General features: G+C 39.3%; 1 protein-coding gene across 1 annotated transcript in view; it reads left to right on the plus strand.

The window, feature by feature from the left end:
* Positions 1 to 11,931: 11,931 nt before the first annotated feature.
* The window catches only part of INO80C (INO80 complex subunit C), a 30,237-nt gene continuing 17,188 nt past the window's right edge, over positions 11,932 to 24,980 (plus strand). Inside the window, 2 exon segments of the mRNA XM_002187000.7 lie at positions 11,932 to 12,009; positions 12,012 to 12,239. Of these exon segments, the coding sequence (XP_002187036.7) occupies positions 11,947 to 12,009; positions 12,012 to 12,239 (291 nt within the window). The 5' untranslated portion in view covers positions 11,932 to 11,946.

Consider the following 24,980-nt stretch of genomic DNA (forward strand, 5'->3'; position numbering starts at 1 on the left):
TAGAAGCTAATGTAAAAGCTAATGGAGATTGTTCTTGCCATTGAATAAGGCAGAAAGGAAAATAAGAGCCCCAAAGAATTTACCATCTGAGGGCTCATTAAATTCAGTGGGACTACTTCCAAGATTAAATGAACACTTCTGGGCTGAGTATTTGTGAGATCAGTTTCATATTGCAGACGTAAGATACAAAACTTCCCCTTGAGACTGGAGAATAATTATGCATAACAGGAGGCATGTACTCACTTACTGTACTCTAAAGCAAAGCTTTAATGATAAAAGGAGAGCCCTCTGTCGTCTTCTTATACACACTCACTCATACCTCCACATATTGTATATATAGATGTTTTATCTTTTTTAAAATATATAATTGTGTCTGGGTATGTGATGTCCAATCACATAATATTGAAGTCTCTCTCTCTCTCTCTCTATATATATATATATTTATAAAACTCCATCTATCACTGCTGTATGGCATACAGTGTAATAAGAATTCCTAAGCTGAGAAAGCAACAGGGCAGTTAGAAACAAAATCTTTCATACAGGTTGCAACTTCATTCTCGTAAGACATCAGAGCTCCCACTTCCAGTTTTAGACAAATATCATCTCATTAAGTACATGAAGTAACTCCTCTTTCTGCAGGATTTCTAGCTCCTGCTACGGTCAATGGAGAGTTTTCCTCTGCTTCCAAGAGGAATCAGACCAGGCCTTGCTCCACCCAAACAGAAATCACACAGACAAGTCTATGGTGTCCCTTCTGATGCAGGAGTTACATATTTTAAAGAAGTATCTATTTCATCATCACAAATAAAGGAGAAAAACTGCAAACAACACAAAACTCAAACCGCACCAACCAAATTTATTTTGTCTATGTATTGTTTCAGAGGTAGAAAAAAATTCCCTCTTCTTAACCTCATGTAAAATTTTAAACAATCAAAATCAGATGAAAGTGGGAAAGTGGATATTGACCACTGCGTTGGGACTAGGCAGGTTAACATTCTGGCAAAAAGTAAGAATTTAAACCTTAAAACTACAAGGGAATACAATCTGCAGGAAAACCCTTATATCTTGCCAGACTGTTCAAACTAGTTCCTGGTATTCATACTAAGCTCATACCAGGTTGGGTATTTTGCTTGTTTGAACAAAAATTTGGGATTTATGCAAACATTCCTGAAATACAATAAACTTGTATCTTTTTAATCAGGAGACTGAAAACTGCCTACCTGCCTACAAAATCATCATTGCTTCATCAGTAAAATCGCATCCTATATTGCTCTCATTTAATCAAAAGCCAGCCTTCTTAAGTTAGTAAAAGGAAGTGGCTCACTGGCATTAGCTAACACCAACATTAAAAAAATAAAAATAAACTAATAACTTATTCAAAAATTAAGGCAAGAATGGAAAGGAAAAAAATTAATTGGAGTAGACACTTTTCTGTAAGAAACATAAAGAAAATACCATCAATTTTCAATAAGCATTTGCAAAGAACACATTTAGAAAATCATTTAAGATTTCATCATGGCAAAAGAAAGATAGCATCAATATTTTAGATTCTGTAACATCTGTTTACAATCAAGATTTTTTTCTGAAGTACTATAAATTGGCAATTGTTTATGTACAGTAATGGACTCAATTATTCCTACCCCAGATTATGCAATAAGCATATTCAGTAACGAGATAATTAAGCAACACATATCTACTCTGAGCTACAGCACAGCCTTGATGGCATTAATTCTGCAAAATCAGAAGACATGCACACATTGCAATGTCATTTATTCGCACTTCATTTTTCAGTACTTCGTCCTTCACTGTTCTCTTCTGTAATGCTAATGTACCATTGCCTTGCAAATAATTAAAATTACAGTCTGACCACATGCAGTTTGAAGAAATTAATGTGTGACCTTCAACACTACACAGGAACACATACATGCCAGAAAACAAGGTTATGTAGCATTATGGAAACCACTATGCAAACTTATGCACATTTTAAAAGTCAATACACCAACCAAAATTTTAAGGCAGCTTTTCATTGCACAAAGATGTGTGCGCTACATCCTTACATTACAGAAATGTTTTGTTATATTTTTTTAAAATGTCCCTCAAAGTCTCAGGTGAACCACCATAATTTGTCTCCAGGCTTTTAAATCTGTCAGAAATATTCTCCTATTACTTTTTCCTTTTTTTTTTTTTTTTTTTTTGGTAGCCAAAAGTTGCTGATAGTTGCCTTTGAAGGCCTAAACCTCCTTAAATTTACTAAATCCGTGGCAGAACAAAAATGCTTCACATCACCAAACTCACATTATCTAACATCTCTTAGAACTTACTAATTGGGAGAGACTGAACGTCACTGCAGATTAATGCACCTCCTTTCAGTATGAGCACCTGAGTTGAATCTAATCTGCACAAAAGTGACTAAAAATCAATCTAATCTGACAGTGCTGAAATTATTATGTATAATTATATGCATTCTTAAATCCTTAGCTGGAGATGAAGCACTTCAAGAGAGGAATTTAGATATTTTTAGGGTTTGTTTTTGTTCTTTTTTTTTCCTTTTTTAATAAAAAAAATATGCAGATAACATTTTCAATCATAGAAGATGAAAGGTGATCAAGACAATATCTTCTGTTCATATCAGCCCTCAGTATTTGCTACAGGAAACAACACATTCCCATGCCAGAAGTGTGTTGGAGGAAGGAAGGAATTGGGGGAAGGGAAAAACCTTGAAAAGCACTCAGATGCATCATTCTTAATTACCTGAAAATATGCATTACATTTTTAATGATGGGCTCTTTTCCATTAAAGGGGCAGAGATCTTAGCTTGCTCATATAATGACACAATCAGCAACATTACTGGTTTGCAAAGGCCTGTATATATCCACCTAATACAGGCAAGTAAACTCAGCCTTTTTACCAAATCCAGAGCAATGGACATGACCAGTACAACCCTGATTTGAAGCTTCTTTTCCTTTTTCCTCCCTCAGTTTGCTGAGTGATATTCAAGTACAAATTAGAAAATATAAAAGACAATACATCTATTTTGTCAATAATGTCAGTAATAACACAACACCAAACAATACTGAGAAAAAAAAGTAAGTTTGTTTCAATAGGCATGATTAGTATTGAAAAGATTTAAATTGTTTTGCAAAATTTTTATTGTACAACATGACATAGTCAACAGCACTCAGTTAACAATGATTTTCATCAAAATCTTTCTTCAAACAGTAAAATCCATCCATTTATAATGCCAGTATTAAAAAAATCAAGACAGAAATTTTTAAATCATTGCATTGCATTCTGAGCATTAAAAAGCACAGAAAGGCCATGTGTCAGAACTTGGAACAAGACAGTGTGACTAAACCAACAAATTTGCATTTGGTGAGTAGAATAGTTTCTCATGTCTAAGAAAATCATATTGTTTGCTAGTACTGTCTTAGCTTTATTCCCAAAGGCACATGGTCAGTGGAAATCCAGATGATACAATCTATCAGGATTTCCAGAAGGCTTAAGGAAGCTAAGGACCTCCAAAAAATAATGAAGGCTCTTGCATAGATAAAGAATTTTTCAAAAATAGAATAAAACCACCTACAAGAGTTAGGGAAATAAACTTTCCTCACAGATATGTATCCTGGGACTTGGGCTGCTTGTTGTATTTATAAGAAAGCCAGAAAAGTAGCAGGAGAATAAAGCTTTCCAAATTTCAAATAAAAAATGAGCTGACCAGTATTACTTAGGAAAAGGGACCTTGAGGTTAGGACAGCAGATTATGGAAACATAAGCTTGGTGCTCAACAATAATGTCATGAAAAGAAAAAAAATCTCTTATTTGAAAAGGAATTGAGAATAAAACAAAGAACATTTCTTTACTACCTATACAGTGACTGAATCTTCTATATGACTTTTGTCCCATCCATCTGAAAGGATGTAGAGCTCAACATGTTCCAACGAGGGCAACAAGGAAAATCCAAGCATCATCTACCATATAATAAATAGCTACATAAGCTAGAACTTTTGAATCAAGACACAAAAATGCTCAAGAATGAATAAGGTACAAATTGATAAAGTCTTCAGCTGCAACAGATAGAATGCGTCTATAATGTCTGTCTAAAAGAATGAGAACGAAGAAGCACCAAATGAAGCTAAAAGAAGGTCAGATTCAAAACCAAAAGAAAGGTTTTCACACAGGCAATGGAGCTGCAAGAGCTTCTGGTTGTGGAATACCATAAACACCAAAAGCTCAGACTTGTTCAAGGGGCACCAGATAAATTCAAGGAACTGGAATCTAACAAAAGCTACTAAATACACAGAAACCATCTACAGAAAAAGTATTACCCAGTGTAGTTGCCCTGTTTGTACAGTATTCCCTGCACATCTGCTTTCAGCTCCCACTGGGATGGTGCACTGGGTTAAACAGTCTGACCCCATCCAGCCAGCCTCACATTCTCACTGCTCTGTGTGAAAGCACATGCCTTTAACGAATAACCATGGAACTGACAGAGTCACAGAAAACAGAACTGCAAAAATTCTCGAGAGGTCATCTAATCTACTCTCCTGTCTCTGGGTAGAATCAGTTGTGCATGATCTTTTGTGGCAGATGTCTAACCTGTTTTTCAAAACCTTCAAAAGCAAGCTATTCTAGTGTGAAGCAGGCCTTCTCTGAAAAAAAAGCTCTTTATAATACAACCTGAATCTTCCTTGCTGCAAAGTTAATCCCTTTATTTCTTCATTGTTACAGACACAGAGAGAGATGGTCCCTCCCTCCCCTTTTGAAATGGCCTTTCATATCCTTGGACTTCTCTATCAAAACCTAGAAAGAAAACCCAAGCCCTCTCAAATTGTTGTCACCTTACCATTGAAAAAAAAAAAAAAAAACCCAAAAAAACCCAATCATCGTTCCTTGCAAACTAAAAATTCCTTTACATATTCCAGCTTGAGTGCATCACAGAAAGTAACAAAACAGATTCTTCTAGTAGGGACATTATTATTAAAAAAAACAAAACAAGACAAACCCAAATAAAACACAAACCCAAAAATGTGTGAAGTCTGTTTAGTATATAAAGAATGGCCCATAGCACATAATAAATTGAGTTGATTTACAACAGGAACAGAGAACTGCTCTTCCTGCAGGAACCTCCTCCAGTCCCGTTCTCCTCCTTATCCTTATGTTACATAGATAACGCACATTCTCAACCACTCTTCATAGACCACACTCCCTAGACCTCAGAGGATCCTCTTCTTTTCTTAAGACAGGAAGGATTTGGTGAGAGCCCAGAGGTGCAATACCCGAAGTTAGACATAGCATTCAAATTGAGCCTAAGCAAAGCTTTGACAAGTGAAAGGAGCACCGTGTGTGCCTTGCAGACTTCCTGCTTGTGTGACGCGTGTGTTTCAGGGCACTGCAATCCTGCTGATTCATAGCCAGCTCTTAAATCACCCAGGCTCTGCAATGCCTTCTACTGCAATTGTTATCCACTCGTTTTTACCCCAATCCGTGATTTATGGAGTTTCAATCATTTTCATTTTTTTTCCCTTCACATAGAACAGTTTCTACTAAAGAAGAGACAACCTTTTTAGAAATTTTAGCTTTGCACTGATGCTAAGAACTATCAATTTACTTCTTCTGGTCACTTCACATGAACTGCAAGGATTTCCCAGGATCAACAGGTGAGACTTTTAAAATCACCGGCTGTAGAAATTTAAGTGACAATTTGTGCTTGTTGGTGCTGATTTATTTACAGATATATTAAAAAAAACAAGAGAAGCTCAGAAACACTTTCTCTAAGTTGTAATCTTATGCTCCAACTGGACTCTTCTTGAGTATCTGCACATTTAATTAGGGTTTTTTTGTCCATCCAATCATCTATTTTCCACAGTAGAAACTCAGAGCAGACATTGGGTGTAGTCTGACTAGTTCTGCACACACCAGAGTAGTTCATCTAGCACTTGAAGTCCTTGCTAGCATTTAGGAAAAAAACAAGTGAGACTGGCAAACAACCACCAAAGTCAAGTTGTCATCAAGCAGATGTCAGACCTTGGGTGAATTCTGCACCTTCACCTTCTGAGTTTTTTTTCTGTGTTGAGAATTAATAGTGAGAAAAGTAACACCCACAGATTGCCCACTAACAGTTAGAGACACTGTTGGCATTACCAACTTACTCAAATTTGTATCCTAATTGCAATAAAAATACTGCAAGCTTAATGTACAGACAAATGCAAAGTTACTAGAGAATTAAGAGTGCTATAGCACCAGAAGACTTGCTGTAACAAGCAGAGATGCATGAGCTAATCCCTCTGAACAATTTATTCAGTGACTTCAACCCCTGTTCTGGTAATGAATTCAATGGGACAGTTTTATTTCTGTGAATTTATTGCTTAGAATTATTAATAAATTAATTATATAACCATGCTCAGTCTCCAGATTCCTTGCAAACTAATAGCCATCCCACCAAGATTTTATGTTCATAAATCAGATTACTTATTCAGCTAATCCACATATTTTTCAGTCTACAAACCCAGAGCATTTTCAAGGTGGTTACTACATTAAAGATTATCCAAATGAGTGTCATGACATTTTTATCTTTCTCAGCTGAGCCTTTTGGAAATCAAGAACTTGTTCACATGAATAGCTTTAGAAAACATTCATCAAACTCTGAATGTGAATTAAATAGGGAAATTCTTAACCCATTTTAACTTTCAAAAATAAAAGATTAAATTTAATATGATAAACTAATTTCATAAATCTTTTGAGACAGTACCTAAATATACAAAATATTGCTTAATAACTAATTATTTGGGATATACAGAATACGGGATTCCATTAACTTGCACAATGGCCAGTTTCTTCCTTTCATAATGTATGCAAACAGAATCATGTTTAAAATCAAAGTCAAATACTACATGTAATTTTTTTTCCCCAGCATAAAACTCTATTTTACCATAGTGAAATCTGTGTTTAACAAAACCTTTTGGGTTGGATTTCCTTGCTTCACAGTATTTTGGTAAAACCTGCCAGGCATACAATTTTTGGTCAGTAGTCCACACGTCAAGTAAGACTGATAAGCAGCTGGTGTGCTATCAACATAACTTTACTTAAGTTAGTAGCAAAACTTCAAGTACAACTAAACTGCAAACAGAACAGCACTTTGACTCTTATTGCTCATTTCTGATGTGTCAAGTCTGTCATATTTTAAAATAAATTTTGAGAAGGAGAGACTACTAGGAAAATGACAAAAGGCATTTCTAAAGACCCCACTTCTCTTTTTGTGTTACTAACAATACAGAAATGGCTTCAGAAAGATTGCATTGTATTTTAGATATTTGATGTGTGCAGTAAAAAGGCCTTTAATATTACCAAAGTAGTCTCCTTAACCCACAGTTCAAATACCTATTTTAAAGGCATTTGGCATTATATTTAAACAAAGATAGTGCAGTGCCTGCAGCTGCAAATTGCAGGGAACAAATGCAAATCACAAGAGTTCACACTGCAGTCTCTGAAAAGTCATGAAAGCCTCCAAGTACTTTTAAAGAATAAGGTACAAAACACCACCAAGACCCTACAAGCTACCCTGCAGGAATCCATTGCTTTTTACCTGACAGAGCAGTGAACATAAGAACTTCAATCCTTCCCTTTTCCAGAGACTCTATGAAAATTTAAATGACACCCAGTAGACACATACAGAACAAAAATAGGAAAAAACAGTTGTTTTTGTTTTTAATACAAGTTGAGTCTTTTTGAAGACTAAAACCTTACAATTTATAGCACAAATTGCACCTGTGCAATGCTGCTAAAAATGGCTGAATTAACAAAAAACTTGTCTGAACGTGTTGGATACTGTTGCCAGGAAATTGTAATAGTACAAATCACTATGTAACTATCCCTAGGAGCTATTTCTTAACTACCACAGCTTCCTAGCTTCATTTCAACCTACTGTCCAATGAAAGGTTATTCCCACTTTGTAGGTACAAAAAACACCACCTAAAAAAACAGGAAGAGGTTATTTAATAATTTTAAACTCTTCATTCTATTTCAGTGATACACAGAGGAGTTATCTTTATTCTCTTGCATCATTTTAGGTACCTGATAAACTTACAACCTGCAATATACCCAATGAGTAAAGCCACTATGTCATATTTAATCCAGACATTTTTCTATAGTACAGAAGTAAGAATAATAGGAATATTGACAGCTAAATAGCCAGGAAGGATGTAAGCTGAGTACTGAGAGAGATTTAAGTTCAAAGCTTGAAATAAAATAAATACACAGTTATACATACTAGCCTTCTCCTTTTGATGGAGCAGAAGAATTGCCACGCACTTGGACTGAAAGCATCCAGCACATTTCCTCCCAGGCAGCCTGAATGTGTCAATCAGAAGGCCTCCCACCACAAGCAGCCACTCCACTGGGCCAGCTCACCGGTAGGAAGAGAGCTGGCACAGCTCTCCACTGGCTGGGAAGCTGCACTTGGGGCTGGGGCAGGGAGCACCTCTGACTCACATGGCTCCTGGCAACCAAAAAAAAACCAAAAAAACAAAAAAAAACCCCAAAAAACATCTTAAATTGTGAGGCAGCCACCATCCTTCACGCGTCTCAAAACAAAAAGCTTCACACTGTACTAAACCCCTGAGCATGATAAGAAAACTATAATGGTCAATTTTCATCCAGCCAAAGGGTAATAAAAGCCAAAAATCCAAACCAAACAAAAAAACCCAAAACCCCACATCACAAATCTCAGATAGGAGCCTAAGATCGTCTTCCCTAGTTCAGGAGATTCCTGCCTTTCCCCCAAATATTACTTTAAAAAGTACCAGGGGCTTTTCCAGCTCCCTAAGACTATTACAAACAGGCAGGTTGGAGACTACTCACATCAGAAAGCATGCAGTGTTGCTGCTGAGCTGTATCTAATTTTCATATTAGCAAGGTAGCATATAAAAACACACCTTGCAACACCAGTAAGAGAAAGGTATTCAAATCAAGCTAGGTTCAAAATTACATCAGGAAGAGCCTTTCACCAAGCCAGGTTAGGAATTGCAATTTGCACTTGTTCAAATGAGCCTTCATCTGTATCACAAAGTGACTGCTTATTTAAGTGCATAACAGGAACCCAGAAAGATACATATGACACTTATTCAGCAGAAAAACACCTCTTCATTTTCAGCAGAGCTGGTTATAGGCAGCCACTCCAAGGAGCGGGGAGAATGTACCATGCAACTGCACAGCCCTTCTCTCATCCCTAACTCTATTACTCATCCCCCACAGACACCGTCACTGTTTACGTTGCCACTGTTCCTATTTCTCTATGAAGTATGGGTGTTCCAGGATTTTGAGGCAGATTGAGAACTGGCTGAACAGCAAATCCTAGAGGGCCGTAATCAGTGGCAAAGGGCCCTGTTGAATGTCTGTCACTTGTGGTGTCCCCCAAGGTTCAATACTGGGCCCAGTGTTGTTTAACTTGTTCATCAACTACTCAGATGAAGGGGCAGAGGCCTCCCCAGCAAGTTCCCTGATGACACAGAGCTGGGAGGAGTGGGCAACACCCCAGAGGGCTGTGCAGCCCTTCAGAGGGACATCGACAGGGTGGAGAGATGGGCAGAGAGGAACTGCCTGAAATTCAACAAAGGCAAATGCAGAGTCCTGCACCTGGGGAGGAATAACCCCCTGCACCAGGACAGGCTGGGGGCTGACCTGCTGGAAAGCAGCTCTGTGGAGAAGGACCTGAGGGGCCTGGCAGACAACAAGCTGTCCATGAGTGAGCTCTTCATGAGCCCTGGCCAAGAAGGCCATTAAGATCCTGAGGTGCACATTAGGAAGGGCATTGCCAGAAGGTAGAGGGGGGGTGATCCTGCCCTTCTACTCAGCCCTGCTGAGACTGCCTCTGGAGTGCCACGTCCAGTTCTTGGCTCCTCAGCACAAGAGAAACACAGAGCTCCCGGGCTGAGGGAACTCGGCCTGTCCATCCTTGAAAAGAGAAAACGGAGAGGGGACCTCATGAATGTCTGTTAGTATCTGAAGGGAAGGTGCCAAGAAGATGGATCCAGGCTCTGCTCAGTGGTGCTGAGCAATAGGACAAGAGGTAACAGTAAGAAACTGATGCACAGCAAGTTGCACCTGAATATGAGGGAGAACCTCTTTACTGTGCAGGGGACCGAGCACTGGAACAGGGCGCCCAGAGAGGGCATGGGGTCTCCCTCACCAGAGATACTCAAGAAGTGTCTGGACACAATTCTGTGCCATGTTTCTGGGATGACCCTGCTTGAGCAGGGAGGCTGGACCAGATGACCACTGTGGTCCCTTCAGCCTGACCATTCTGTGATTCTGTAAAGCATTTGGTACTGTGTAAAATTCCATTGTACTTAACATTGCTGCAATACACATAGGCCTTGTGATTTTTTAGTAAACAATAGATAAAAATGGGTACAGATAAGAAAATGTCTGGCTAAGCACTATTTAAAAACTTTCACTGATGCAGCATGTTAAGTCTGTGCATGATTCACTTGCATTAAAGATGCTCCTCTCAGTAAAAACATTGCTGTGATAAGGTATGCTTCCTTTAATTGGGCATGCCTATGAGCTGAGCACACAACGTGTGTGGAAAAGGGATGGGACTCAGCCCATGGAACACAAAAAGGCTGACTAAGACAAGATCAATGTTTTGAGCACACAGTAAAGCAGATCTGGCTTTATCAAGGGACACAACTCCCCTGCAAGTCCCGGTGCCCCTGCTAATTCCACACTCAGGTCACCCTTTTGAGCATGCTGTCAACTGAAGCAAGAAGAAACATGAACTGCAGAGCACACACAAGCCTGAAACACTCACTAAGGGCAAATGCAACCCAGTTTACCAGCTGGCTTTGTGGTGCTGCTGGCAGCCTGTGTGCTCAGACAGAAAGACAGCAACTACAGTTAGAAAGGAGAATATAGGACTTGGATGTTTGGACAAGGTCCTGCTTATGCCCCTGGAAAGCAAATCTTGTCCTGCATTTCTGCTACATACACAGGTGCCTGGAACACAGCCTGGAAGTCCAGGCTTTTGTCTTCAACTCTCTTTCAGGCCACCTTCAAAGTTTTTGTTTTACATAGCACTGCCTGGCACCCCTACTGTGCCCAAGCTCAGTCCTCGTTAGAGCACCGTCTATAAACGTGACCTAATTTTTATGCCTGAATATCAACTTCTTGGACCTCTGCCTCTCCACAAGGCATGTGCTGGGACAGGATGGCATGCAGCTGCAGCTGGAAACCCAGCAGACTGGCACTGCACAGAAGTAGCTCAAACAAACATGGCAATAAGTTGACCAGCATGGCGAATGCAGGTGCATGCTAGCACAAAGCTCAGGAGTTTTCTCAGTCACTAAACAGTTTAAGAACTGTGCAACATCACCTCAACACAGTTCTCTGGGGCATGGTGTGAAACTGCAAAGACAGTAAGAGGACTGCAAAAACTCTCTAGAGCAAAGCCAAATCCCTTCAAATCTATTCTGGTATGTTTCTCCAGTGCAAAATTATTCTAGATTCCAAGAAGAGGAAAAATCACTAGACCAGGCCACTAGCCACGCCAAAACATTGTAGAAGCAACCAAATCCTTAGTGGTACACATTACCAGACAGGCAATCAGTATCAGCCAGCTGTAGAATTTTTTTTATGTTAACTGTAGTAACTTGCATTTTCAAAGGTTACACAGTGAGAATCATAGAATTGTCAAGGTTGGAGCTCTTTAATGTCATTAAGTCCAACCACAAAGGCCTCTGAGCTATAAATGACTCAGCCGCAGTGCTTTTTCCAGTCCTGCTCACCCTCTCCGGGAAGAAACCCCTCACTTCGACACATTTTGCTCCCTCCCACGCACAGGGGCTACCCCAGGACCGAGACTGCCACAGCAGCCAGGTCTCGGAGTAGGGCCTGCGACACTGCAGTGCAACGAGGAGGCGGCACAGCCGCTCCCTTCCGAGCTCCAGCCCCATGAACGCCGCCCTCGGCCCGCTCGCCCTCGGCCTCCCCGGCCAGCCCCGGCCCGGGGCGCCGGAGCCGCGCCGCCGCCACTGCGCATGCGCGGCAGCCGCACCGCCACAGCTGCCGGGGAACGGGAGCGCTCCCGGCCCGGCACAGACCAGGGCGGCATGGCGAGCCTGGCCCCCGCCGCCGCCTCGTCTCCCGCCGGAGCCGCGTCCCGCAGCAAGAAACGCCCGGCGAGCCCGGGCACCGGCGGCGGCGCCGCCAAGAAAAAGAAGACGACGGCGCCAGGCGGCTCTCAGGTAATAGTGAGAGCGGGGCGGACGGCGCGCATGCGCGGTAGCGACCTGCCTCTCCCCGCCCTTTCCCGCCGTGCCGGGAGCGCGCCGCAGCCCCTCCCGCCGCGCTGTCCCGTTCCCGGTGCCGCGGCTGTCCCGGGACACACCCGCCGCCTCCTCTCCCGGCCCGCCCGCTGGAAGCCGCCGAGCCTGCCGCGGTGTCCTGGGGCCGGCCGGGCCCTGCAGAGGTCGGGCCGCCGACTGTCGGGCCTTGCTTGATGCCGCTGTAGCGTGGAGCTTGTGTCCCCTCCCGCCATGTGCACAGCCGGACCGGTGGCGGCGTTCTCCCCTCTTCCCCGGCCGGGTGAGGCGAAGCTTAACCGGGGTGCCGTGTCAGCTGCGTTTGTGACCACCACACGTGTGTGGGGACACTTCCTGAGCAAGCCGCCCGCAGCTCGCTGTTGCCTGCGCTCGCCTCCAGTAGCAGCTCGGTACGCGGGGCTGTGCCGCGCCCCAACTCCGTGCGTACCCCCCGATCCACAAATCTCCCACCTTGCGGGATGCTGATCTTAGTGTGAGGCCGCTGAGCTGTGCGGAGGAGGGACTAGTGCTGGACAGAGCACAGTTCAGCAGCTGCTGCATCGGCTGTGGGCAGTGCACCTGGCCTCTCAGTTGAACCAAGTGAATAGAAGATTTACATGTGAAATCAAGATGTAACCTCCGAGCCTGAGTTTTGGGGAACAGGGTCAGTCAGGGAGGGAGAAGGGCTATTAATGTCAGTTTGTCCTAAACTCCAAACCTCAGTCCTAGTGGGTGGTGCAGCCTCATTTTCTGCATTGTGCCACACCAGCACTCATCCCCACTTGATGTCATCTGCCTCTTGATGATGAGGTGTAGATCACACCATTATAGAAACAAGCAATCACTCAAAAAAGTTCCGTTCTTCATCTGCCTCTTGATGATGAGGTGGCATCTCATGCTCCAAACTTAAGTCCTTAGAAGAGGTTCAGTGTCAGCATGTACATGATATCTTATAATCAAGTATAGACTTGAGATGCTGTTATGTCTTGGATTACTTCTAGAAAGATTTTGGTAGCTGCAGTGGTCAAAAGAGGGTTGGAGAAAATGGCAGACTCCTTTCTTCCCCCTAGAAATTATTCTTCTCAGTAATATTTCATGAGCTATAACAGTAGCATAGCTACAAAGTCTGCCCTACTGCCAGTTAGGTTACTTGTTTTCACATCAGGAAAAATGCTTATGCATTTTTCAGCAGTCTTCTCTCCAAGCAAATAAAAGCCATTGTGCACGCACGAGAGCACAGACACAAACTCTTCCTCCTTTGAATGAAGCTCTTGTTTTCACCCCGTGGCAGTTACATGGTTTCTTTCCTGGTGGGCTTATCCTAGGACAGGGAGCACACACCGCAGTGCTTAATGTTGCTAACAAACTGCGCCACAACTGTGAAAAATTACTGCCTGACATGATCATGTTTGACAACTTTTTCAAGGTGTGATAGAGATGATGATCTAAATTTTACAGTGTGGAGCAGTTTGTTCTGTGTATATGTGTGTGTGTGTCTGTGTGCAGATACAAGGCATTATATATTGATATATAACTTAGCTGTGTATAAAATAATTTATGTGTAAGATTTCCCCACACCCTTCAGCCTCTAAAACTATTTTCCAAAGTTCACACAAACTTAATCTTGTGGACAGCTTCCAGTGTTATGAGACAATCCGTGATTTCTTACTCAAGCTGGGTTTCAATAGCGTGTGATGAACAGTTTTTGTAATTCTTCTCACAGGTCATTTCAGTGGAGAAAAAAGTAATTTCTCAACACAACATCCAAGTCATCGTACGCATTCATTGACTTCAGCAGTGCAGATCAATCCCACAAGGAAAATAAAAAAATGTCTCAGAAAATGTGTAACCTTAGGAATGAAACAAGAAACAGCTCATTCTAGCAATCTCATTCAGTGTTGTTGGGTAGCTCTGGAGTAGGCCAGTTCAAACAGAAATGAAAGGCTCTGCATGTTTTGAGTTAAAAATGTTGATTATGCCATAGGTCACCAAAACATGTCAGGCTATAGCTCAGCATTAAATGATTTGTATTATAAATAAACTGACATTATTTCCTTGGTTAACTAGCAAACTGCAGGTAAGATAATCCCTACTGGAAGGTTTTAAAACTACCTGCAAGGGTCAACTTAGATCTGGGGACCCCCTTTTGTATTAAGTAGTAACTTACGCTGAGGGCCTTGTGCTGGCCTGTATGAAAATACGCTTCACATTGTGCCAGCTGTGAACATCCCCATGTCTCTGATTCCATCTTTCTGAAATTAAACAAAAAGGGATTTTTGTTAGTTCTGCAAATTGTATACGTAGTTTTTCTCTCTTGGGCTCTATGCCACAAGCAGCTGTTACAATGCTTACCCTGAAAGACACCCTGTCACAGTGCTCACCCTGAGTGGTCTGGTAAAACTGTAAATTTTAGGAATGTGTTCAATGATTATATAGCAAATTTACTTAAGAATAGCAGTGTAATCAACTAGTTTGAGTAAGTGTTTATATCCTACAAGAAGACACAATTATCACACACCCTACAGAGTTTTATAAACCACATTTTCATTTTTTTTCTCCAACATGTGAATTGCTACTTTCTCTAAGAGACACTTTAGGAACATTACCAAAAACCATTCTTCATCTTTTTTTTTTAGAGCATTGTGCTAATAACACCAAGGTTGTGGGTTCAATTCCCATATGGGCCATTCACTTGAGGGCTGGACTTGATGATCTTTGTCAGTCCCTTCCAGCTCAGAACATTCTGTGTGATTTGTGTGAGTTACTGACCCAAAGGTATTGAGTCATATCTGTTTTGGAAGCACGTTGCTCATAGGGCTTGTCAGTCATGTCTACAGAAGGAGACACATGTTTTTTGGACAAAATGCCTGTATTTACCAAACATAATGTTAAAAGTGAATTTACAGGAAAGCATGATTGCAAATTGATTACTTCACTTTCATCAGCATTACACAATTATTCCTCCCATGTTATTGTGCCATTGCAAAATACCTCAGTCTTTGCTGCAGCCATGTTGAGGATTATTATGTATATTAAATGGTAACATTAATGTGTCAAAACCAGTGCTGTGTAGTGATTTATACAGCACCATTCCCTTAGATATCCCTGCTCAGTGGTTTCCAGTAGCTGCTGATTCAGCTCTATCCCTGGCTCCTGTGCAGACTTGTTTCCAGGTCTCCTGTCTCATTAATTACTATCACTTAAACTGGGATAGAATCTTCGATACTGATCTTAAAATTCCACCAGTGTCTCTACCTTAATGTTCACACCATTATTTTTATAAATTATACTGCAACGGGAAGCTTTTAAAAGAGTATATTCTAGATCAAGATGTAAGTAATGAAATAAAATGCTTTTCTGTGACAGCTAACAATCTTTAAAGATAGCATTTGCAGTAAGATAGGAGAATGATTTGGAAAAAAAGTTTTATTATAGGAAAATTTGATTTTATTATAGGAAAAATTAAAGAGAGAAATTATGCTAAATAATGTGGTAAATTAAATTTGCTTACATTATTTATCAAATAACTTCAGACAAACCACTGAAGTATTTATATTGATTTTATCTATAATTAATATTATTGCAGCAATACTACTGGTATGTCTGCTTAATGCTTTCTGTATTTCTCATTCTATCCTTAAAAGCAAAAACTATACAACAATGTTAGAAAATAAAATCAAAATTATTTAGTTACTATCCTGTTAAATAAGCTCGTCTAATGCACCACACAAAAATAAATGGAGTGATTCTGATACAATTAGAACTCCATTTTATTTCAGATGTATCTGTATTATGATGTTTATATGTCATAAACTGAAGATCATCAGATTTCACAGTTCTGATAGACCCATGTAAGTTCAATAAGTGGACTTAAATAGATAAATATTAACATGGTTACTGTTAATGTACTCAAAAGCTGCCCACTAAATGCAGGAAGCTTATCCTAGTACATAAACAGCACAGAATTTAACCCTAAATATCAGTAAATTTAATCGATTCTCCTGTCATGCTATTTTACCAAGCCTAGCACTCTTAGTAGAAAATCATCAAATCAATTTTAAAATAACTTTTTTTTTTTTTTTTAAGAGCCCATTTGATCTGGCTGTTAGTTCCTGAAAATCAAGGTTAGGGTGAGTTTGACTACGGAATCATCGAGTGACCACTCGAGCTACTGAGCTGAGCTGCTGCTGTCACCATGTTCTGGGACAACCTCTTAGAGGACCTCGTTCAGTGTGGCACAGTATGACAACTTTCTGAGTGAAAATTAAAAATTACCTACTTACCACTTCAGACCTTGTTTACTGCAGTCACTATGATACCAAACTTATTCTAATTATTTTAGTATTATTCCATATTAGACTTTCTGCTACAGAAAAGCATGATTCTCCTTTGTAGTTGGAAATTTAATAAAGAAGTGGTGTTTCTCACCAATCCACCTGCCCTGAAAGACAGAAGGAACCTGACACAGCATATTAGTAGGGAGATACTAGTAGGGAGATACAAGTACATATCTATTTGCCAGTTTATTAAAAAGCTATCATGTCATTATGCTCTATACTACACTTTTTGTTTTAAAACCTCTCTCATCCTGTAAGATTGTAACCAAATATACATTAATTTAACCAGTAAAGCTGTTCCAGTCTGAGGCTACTGCTTGCCTGGAATGATGTCTTTAAAAGATACAATGTGTTCCCACGGCATGTTAATTCAAACCTAATTAAATTGATTTAAATGACACTTCCATTGGATAAAATATAGACACCGTAATAAATTGCAGGTGATTGCTAGGTAGTGATGAAAACTGCTAAGGTGAGCTTTTGGAGTTCAGCCACTTGCACAATTGTGCCAAACCCTACCCAAGAGTTTTGGTTCTTACAAAACTAGCAGCCAGTTCAAAACAAATTAAGTGTCTTAACAAGAGTTTTAGCAGGTAGCATTTCAATTGGCAGAGCTATCCCACACGTATCAATGTGCTCTGGCATCACAGTGCATGTCACCAGACCACAGAGCACTGAAAATCCCCCAGACCTGCAGTTCTCGCAATGAAGCTCTCAGAGGGTCACCTCTTATATCTAATCCTTTCAGACTCTGCACCACAAAGATACTTGCTGCAACAAAGCTGATAGTGAATAGCTGCAGTACTCTTCCCAAAATACATCTTATTTTCAGGCAGTCCACTAAGGAGAAATGAGATTATCCCAAAGCACCATTTTTTGTCACTTGCACATTTGAAGTTAAATTTATTAAAGAATGAGAATCCCTGCAGTCCCTGATGGGGGAAAATGGTAATTAAAAGACAAAAAGCAGATTTTCTACAGAAATCTGGCAAAATTTATGTGTGTTTTAAGCTTAGCTTTATTTTAAAAGGGAATTGCTTTTAAAGAGCAATCTAGGTTAAAATGGAATCTGTCAAAACAGAGCTAAGAATTAACTTTGCTTGACATTTATCGCATTTTGAAGGCTTCAGATGATCTGTAATCATAAAAGTATGTGAATTTCTAAACCAGACTACGCCAATCTCAGAGAATTACCTACCTCCCCCAACCAAATGTGAATAGCTTGTAGTTTTAGAATAAACACAGATGTTGTATGTTGTAAAAAGGGAAAAGCATATGTGTGTTGCCTTTTACTATGGGCATCAGTATGCTGGTGCCATGGGTTTTTTTACCCTTCTTCACTTGTCCTAGCAGACAATTTTAATCTCTCCTTTAGCAAACAGAAAATGGAGTCTTACTATGATCACACCTAGTTTCAGAATTCATAATAAACATGCAGGAAATGTAGGAGACTTAATAAAGACGATTCACCACTTCTATCATAAGGAGATAAAATATGATAGGTTATTTTTTGAAGGAGAAAGAGCAGTCTAAAACACCTCATACATGTACTTTAGCATGAAATTTTCTCTTGAGAGGTAGTACCCCTAAACAGCAGATCTCAGAATCCAGTTAGTGCTATAAAATATTCAGATTAACAAAAGAAAATTTGCAATAACTTAACTGTCTAGATATTGCAGATTTGAAAAGGTGTTAGGCTGTTTTTTACATTCTAAAGTGCAATAATTGTGTTTGGTAGTCACTGCAATTCTTTCTGTAGCAAGGCATTTGTAGTTATATCAATTATATATCATATCCATTTATTCCATGTATTTGTTTTGGATTAGAAAGGCTAATATTAATTTATTAGCCATGAGGGTTGCGAACACATTTTTCAAACATTCCAAGAAAACAGAATGGAGAGATTGGCAGATTTAAACCTGCAGAAAGCCATAAAAGCTGTGACACACTGTGTTGTAAAGTATGCCTGGCCCTGACACAAGAATTCATATCCATAAACAGCGTGTCTTGCCTCACTGCAAAGCACACCTGCAACTTTAAGAGGCTCAATTAGGCAAATTGATAAGTTACTAATTATCGGAGTCCCAGTCTCTTCCTATCTTCTTCCCTCTTATCCACCTCTGCAAGTCTCAGCTGCGTGCTCCTGCTGCGTGCATCATGCCAGCTTTGGCTCTCCCCAGACCTGTTCCCACTGATAGAGGTCTGGTGTCAGGACTTGCCACACATTCCCCCTCTCTTGGAAGCTGCATTGCCTGCTGCTGCACTGGTGAACTGGATTGATTCACAGGGAAGTCTAACAGCTGTGGGGTGTAGCACAAGGAAGAGGCATGACCAAGTGGCAAAGAAAACCACTTGTCCACTACAAGCAACCTACTTCATGAGCTTGCATACTCTTAATTCCAGATTTCATTAGTTGACTCTAACAGGCTAAATTAAATGCTTGATCCCGTGTCCCTGCCTGCAGGAAGGCCTGGAAAGTAACAGCTTCAGCTGTCATATTGCTTGTCTGTCAGCCTCTTGAGTCCCTCAGCTGATTCTGCTAACTGTGAGATGCCACCAAAATAAGTTATCAAGAAATATTTACTGGTCCTAATTATACTTCTCCCTGAAGATTTAGGGAACTTGTTCTACTTGGGATTCAGAACCATGAACATCTGCCTTTTTGAAAGCAGGTATTAAATCCTTTCTTTCAAAAGTAGAAGCACACTTGTGCACTTTTTATATCATCTGTCCTTACAACTCCTTAATCTGTCCTCCTCTTTAAGTTACCCATTCCTGCCACTGCTGGAAGGGATTCAAACTCTCTTTTTCCCAAGCACACCCTAACCACTGGGCTAAAAGCAGATCTGGCGTAGGAGTGTGGAAAGGTATTCTCCTCTACAGCCAAGGATGGAGGTTTTCTCTCTGTTCCAAAGAGAACAAAGCCATAGTTTAGTAATGAACATAGTTATCAGGATGGTCTGCTTATGTGTTTTAGGTCTTTATTTCTGTTACATATTTTGTCTTATGATAATTTTAATACAAAATACACAGTTGTGCAAACAGGGATCAGAACTAATTTCCTTTGTATACTCTAGACAAAAAGTGAAGTAGTCATGCCATCTAATAAGATGTGTTTATGTTGTAGTAAAAATGCAATACTGTTAATTCAGGAAACAAATTTGAAATGGATGGAAGGATGGAAGGAAACTCTTGTGAGCAATACATACTGATTAAAAGATCCTGCTGTGGATAAGGAGTCTTTTTGAGAATTAAAAGATAAAATTAATTTAATAAAGCTTTGTAGGCCATTGCTGGGATTTACCATGTGAAAAGAGACTTTTAGTATCATAGTTGCCTTTTATCATTTATTAAACAGAGAAGTATGATCTGTTGTGTATAATATGTCCTTAATTTTCAATAAACACAAAAAGTTCCATGCTTCTGTGTACAATCTACCTAATATGCGTACTACATAAAATCTGATCTAATTAAAATACAGCTCATTTTGCAAACATCTACAGGCCTAGAGGTAAAACCTTCTACACAGTTTTAAACAACTTAGGTTTTTGAGTTTTTGCCCTTGGAGAGTTGACATGCTTGTAGCTTTAGTTACCCAATGTTCATAAGGATGCAGTGTGCTTATCATGACAGCCTTATTTATTGCTTCCTCAGATTTTTACTTTTCTGAGTTAATGAGAGAACAAGAAGAAAGGCAGGAAAAGCTGAGACACCTATGATAGTTTCTGCATAAATTAGACAAGGTTTACAGGTGTGCTAATAACTTAAGCAGTACAGCTGGAAAACTCAAATTTCAGGTATTTAAGTATTTTTTTCATATTTGAAAGTTAAACAGCAACTTCCCAAGCTAAATACAGAACTACTGCTTAGAGTTTGGTTAGCTATGACTCAAGGAGACCATATTTGAAGAAAAGGTTATTGGCATCTCAGGAGTATAGGCAATATTCATCAGTGAGGGAGAAAGTCTTGTGAAAACACTCATCATTTAGGATAAAGGTGGAGGGAGTTAAAACCTTCTAGGAAACTGTGTGAAAGTTATGTGCTAAAAAAAAAAAATCTTTCTGTTGAGTCTGTGGTGTATTGGTATGCAGTCCATCCAGAAGCTTGTCTTAATTTTCCAGATAAAGTGGTACCTTTAATAAAAGATGACTCCTCTGTCTAAAAACTTTGTTACATTTATGCCTTGAAACCATCAGGACTACAGCAAAATACTGCTGAATTGGAACATGCAGAAATTAGGGCAGTAATTAATGTAAGTTATATGACTGCTTATGTCCAAAAGAGCTTTTTGTTACTAAAACCAGTGTTTTATAAGATATTGATTTCTAGCCAGGGAGATGGAGAGCTGCACAGAGAGTTGTGCAATCTCTGCGCTTGGAAGTGTTTGGGTCCTGCTGGGGCAAAGCCCCAAGTATCTGGTCCAAGGTCAGTTTTGACCATGCTTTGAGCTGGAGGTGAGCTGATACCTCTTGAGACCCCTTCCAGCCTCAGTGTTTCCGTGTTACTGTGTCAACTTCCTGATGTCTGGTTGTATGACTGGGATGGGTGTGTCCTCTCCCTAAACAAACAGTCCTACACTCCTGTTGTAGGCAGATTCAAACGTGAAAATTACTACAAAAATCAACGACTACATTCAGACAGTATTAAGTCTCCCTAGACTGTAACGATGGTTATGTTTTAGTAGAACTGCTCTTCCCTTGAAAGGACAGGACAATGTTCTGTCAGCAAAATTAGCTGTTAAAGTCAACAAACTGGAATAGAAGAAGGCCATTTTTCCTTGATGTATGCACAGTGTACTCAGGCTCCTCAAAAGAAAGCAGTAATCTGGAAAGGTCTTATTCTTTAAGTTGATTATCTTTATTTACATAGTCTAGAACTAGAATTGCTAGTTGAAGATTCACATTAATAACCTGGAATTTTCTGCAGTCAGAAATTCTGTTTTCATCTGACTTTTTGTTAAACCTACTTGTTGCAGCCAGAATTGCCTTTTTTTTTTACAGATACAGACTTGCCTTCTTTATGCTTGTCCTTTTTTTATTTGTCCAGAATGTATTTTTTTATTTGTTGAATAATTCATTGTGGGAAATGTCTTAAAACAGGATCCTGTTAAACCCACCACAAAATGTTAAATACTACGTTTCCCCTCTCACCTACAATTGTGGATGTGATACCAAAACTTCACTGATTCTAATGTAGTGGCAAGTCAAGTCTTTTAATAGTTCTGTTCTATTTCAAGCAAAAAAGGCAGTCGGGATAGAAGTTTATTTGAAAACACTGAACTGTCTGGCACTTTTCAGATCTGCTGCAGTTCCTCAACTTCAATATATGGTATCAGGGTGAAGTGCCACAGAACTTGCATAGCTGAGTAAACAACCACCTACTTGTACAAATGTTTCTGCAGAAATATGTCTGAAATTTGCCTTCAAATTAGCTCTACCACAACTCTGTCTTCCCTTTTTCTCCTGAGCCACCTCAAAATAGTCTACAAGAGATACTTATATTACCTTATTTTTATCTAAATTAGAATTTGCCATATGTTTGTTTTGGTTCAGTTGTCAAGTTTGTTTATTTTTTTTCATTATCCAGTTAAATGTAGGTACCCATCGGATAATGCACCTACAATTCTGCTGAGTACAGGAAACTGGTGCACTATTCAAAGTTGGGATGGTTGGTAATAAGTTTACTAGAGAAAGGAATGTGAATGCAGTACTCAGGGCATGTGCAACCCGATTTTTTTGTCCCATAATATGAGACAAAAAATAAAGATGACAGATTTAGCTTGAAGAAGTTTAAAGTCTAAGGTATAGTTTATTTTCTTGTCTTCTTTAAAAGACCTTTGGAGCATCTGATAAAATTACTGCTCTCTGATACATTATACCTTTGATAACTTTTCGAAGCTCTGTAGAAAGAATATTTTTACACTCAGTTCCTGTAGCATTGCAATGTTTCATAGATCAGTGTACCTAAGCTATGTGTTTCTGACATGGTGTTTTGGTATGGCAATCTTAAATACCAGTGCACAAATGGAAAAATCTTCTTCTAAGTAACTTTAGAGTGCGATGCACCATGGCAGAAATAGTGTAGTTAGCAGAAATTAAATCGAACTAGAATTTTAATATCCTTAAAGTCACAAGAAAAACAGAATCAAGTGCTGAAATGTGCAAAAAATAGGGAAAATGCAAAAGTGAATATTTGTTTTCTCTATTGGTTTATGCAGTAGTCCATAACATTTTGAAGGTAAAATTTAACTTCCCTAATTCAGGTGTGTTTTTTCCTTAACAAAATAGATAGAGTAGGAGCTCTGAAAGATACCCCCTGTTTTCAGTTGAAACTATTTAATTGCCTTTCCTTGAAGAAATGTTGTTTTGTTTTCCTTTGTTACTCAAGTGTTATTTCCCATCAGAATGGATAATATTCTACAGAATGAACTACAGTCAGGAAACTGAGGGTTTTCGTTTTGTTTTTTCAGTGTGAAATTACTCTCCCATCAATCATAGGAGCCGATAACTTTTTGCTTTACTTGTCCTTGATTCAGTCACGTGTAGCTGAATAGACTTGGATCCTTCTACCTTGGCTGAAGGCTGTTACTCGGCACAGGGATTCTGGTATGCTCCCTGAGCAGCATTACAGTGTTAATGGCACATGAGCATATTGTAATCCTCCACACTTTTCTCCAGAAGTACTTTGACCTTAACTGTTCTGTATCAAATGATGTATTTTAAACTTTAAGATACAGTTTAGCCAAAGTCCTTGACTGATTTTTTCTGATAGGGAAAGGAACACACTGGCAGTTTTTTTATAAAAATTCAATTGTGATTTACTGTAGTCTTTTTTGCTAGTATGATTCCATCCATTTTCAGTCTTAAAACCCATCAATTTAGGAGACTTTTTTTATTTAGAGGGATCAAAATATTCTGTTAACTGAGCTCACTTTTACCCTTGATGAAAGAACGACCCAACACGTGCTTTTGGATTCTAAATATACTGAAAGTTTTACCTCTAGGGCCACTTTGGCAATGCCATTCAGCTTATGCTTATGAATTTGTCCAAGTTAAAATTTTCTTAATAAAGAAAACTGTCAAACTGTATAAACAAGGAGTAGTCCCAATCCACCAAATGAAATCTAAATGTTAGAGATCCCTTGCAATTATTTAAGCCAAAGGGAGCTTTGTGGCAAATGCAAATTAAACCAAGCTTTTCTGGGATAACAGGAAGCTATTCACAGTTGTGTCCCAATTACATTTTATTTGAGACTTTCCCCACAGGAAATAGTATTTTTTTTCCTTTAAATAACTGTAAGTTATAAAACTTTGCCTATCACAGTACTTAAAAATCTTTAAATGGGAAAACATGTTTGGCATTTGAAATCTCTTGAGAATAAATCCAAGCTTTTTACTGGCTTGTTCATCTTATTCTGTGCTTGGTTGTTTAACAATTTTGAAGAGAAGAAAGTGATCTTGAGTTTTTCTTGGTTTATTTGTTTTTTGGGTTTTTTTCAGTGAGCAGTACCATTGTGAAAGGAGATCTTGTGTCATGAAATTGATATGTCTTTTTCCCACAGGTTTTTAAGAAATGCTTGAGAGGTGGGGAATGTAATTAAAATCTTATTCTCCCTTTGATTGCATTTTTAAATTTGAATTCTAACCCTCACACATCATAATAGAGCTTTGCATTAGGGTATTTTATACCTCTATCAAAGTGACTAAAGTAATTAGTATTTTATACATTTTGGTAAGTATTTTGTCACTGGAACCACCAGTGCAGGTGAATGATAATGGTTTTATGCTCAGGCACTGACAGGACCCTAAATGAGAATGTCGCCTTTTAATCAAGAGCACTTGGAGTGTATGGTATTGAAATGCCCTACAGAGAGCATAGAAAAGCCATCCATCACTTTGTGACAGCCCAATCTTTTAGTGCACGAGTAAAATTTTATTCAGCCCTTCTGAGGCAGTTGGAATGTGAGATGTTTAACTCCCCTCAGAACAGCAGAAGTTCGAAAGCATGATGTCAAGATTGCTATCTTGGAAGCTTATGTGTCTTTATGTATTATCTTTATTTATTTAAATTGCAGTTGAAGTGTTTTCCCTGTCCTGCTTCAAACATCTTTCTCCATACTCTTATATATCCAACAGCAAAGTTTATATCTAAATTTTAGTAATATGTTTGGAGTTAATTTGCAGAGTTGATTAACTCTTGATGCTCAGTGGAAATACTCAGCAAGTCAGAGGGAAAGGACCTCTGCTTTAGGAAAGGCAGGTTTTGTAAGTCTTGTAAGTAGTTTGACACACAACTCAAAAATCCTCTGGGAAATGGTTAGCAGAAGTGCATTTAGTGATGCATGTAC

The sequence above is a fragment of the Taeniopygia guttata genome, chromosome 2 (genome assembly GCF_048771995.1).
Source record: "Taeniopygia guttata chromosome 2, bTaeGut7.mat, whole genome shotgun sequence".
Classification (NCBI taxonomy): Eukaryota; Metazoa; Chordata; class Aves; order Passeriformes; family Estrildidae; genus Taeniopygia; species Taeniopygia guttata.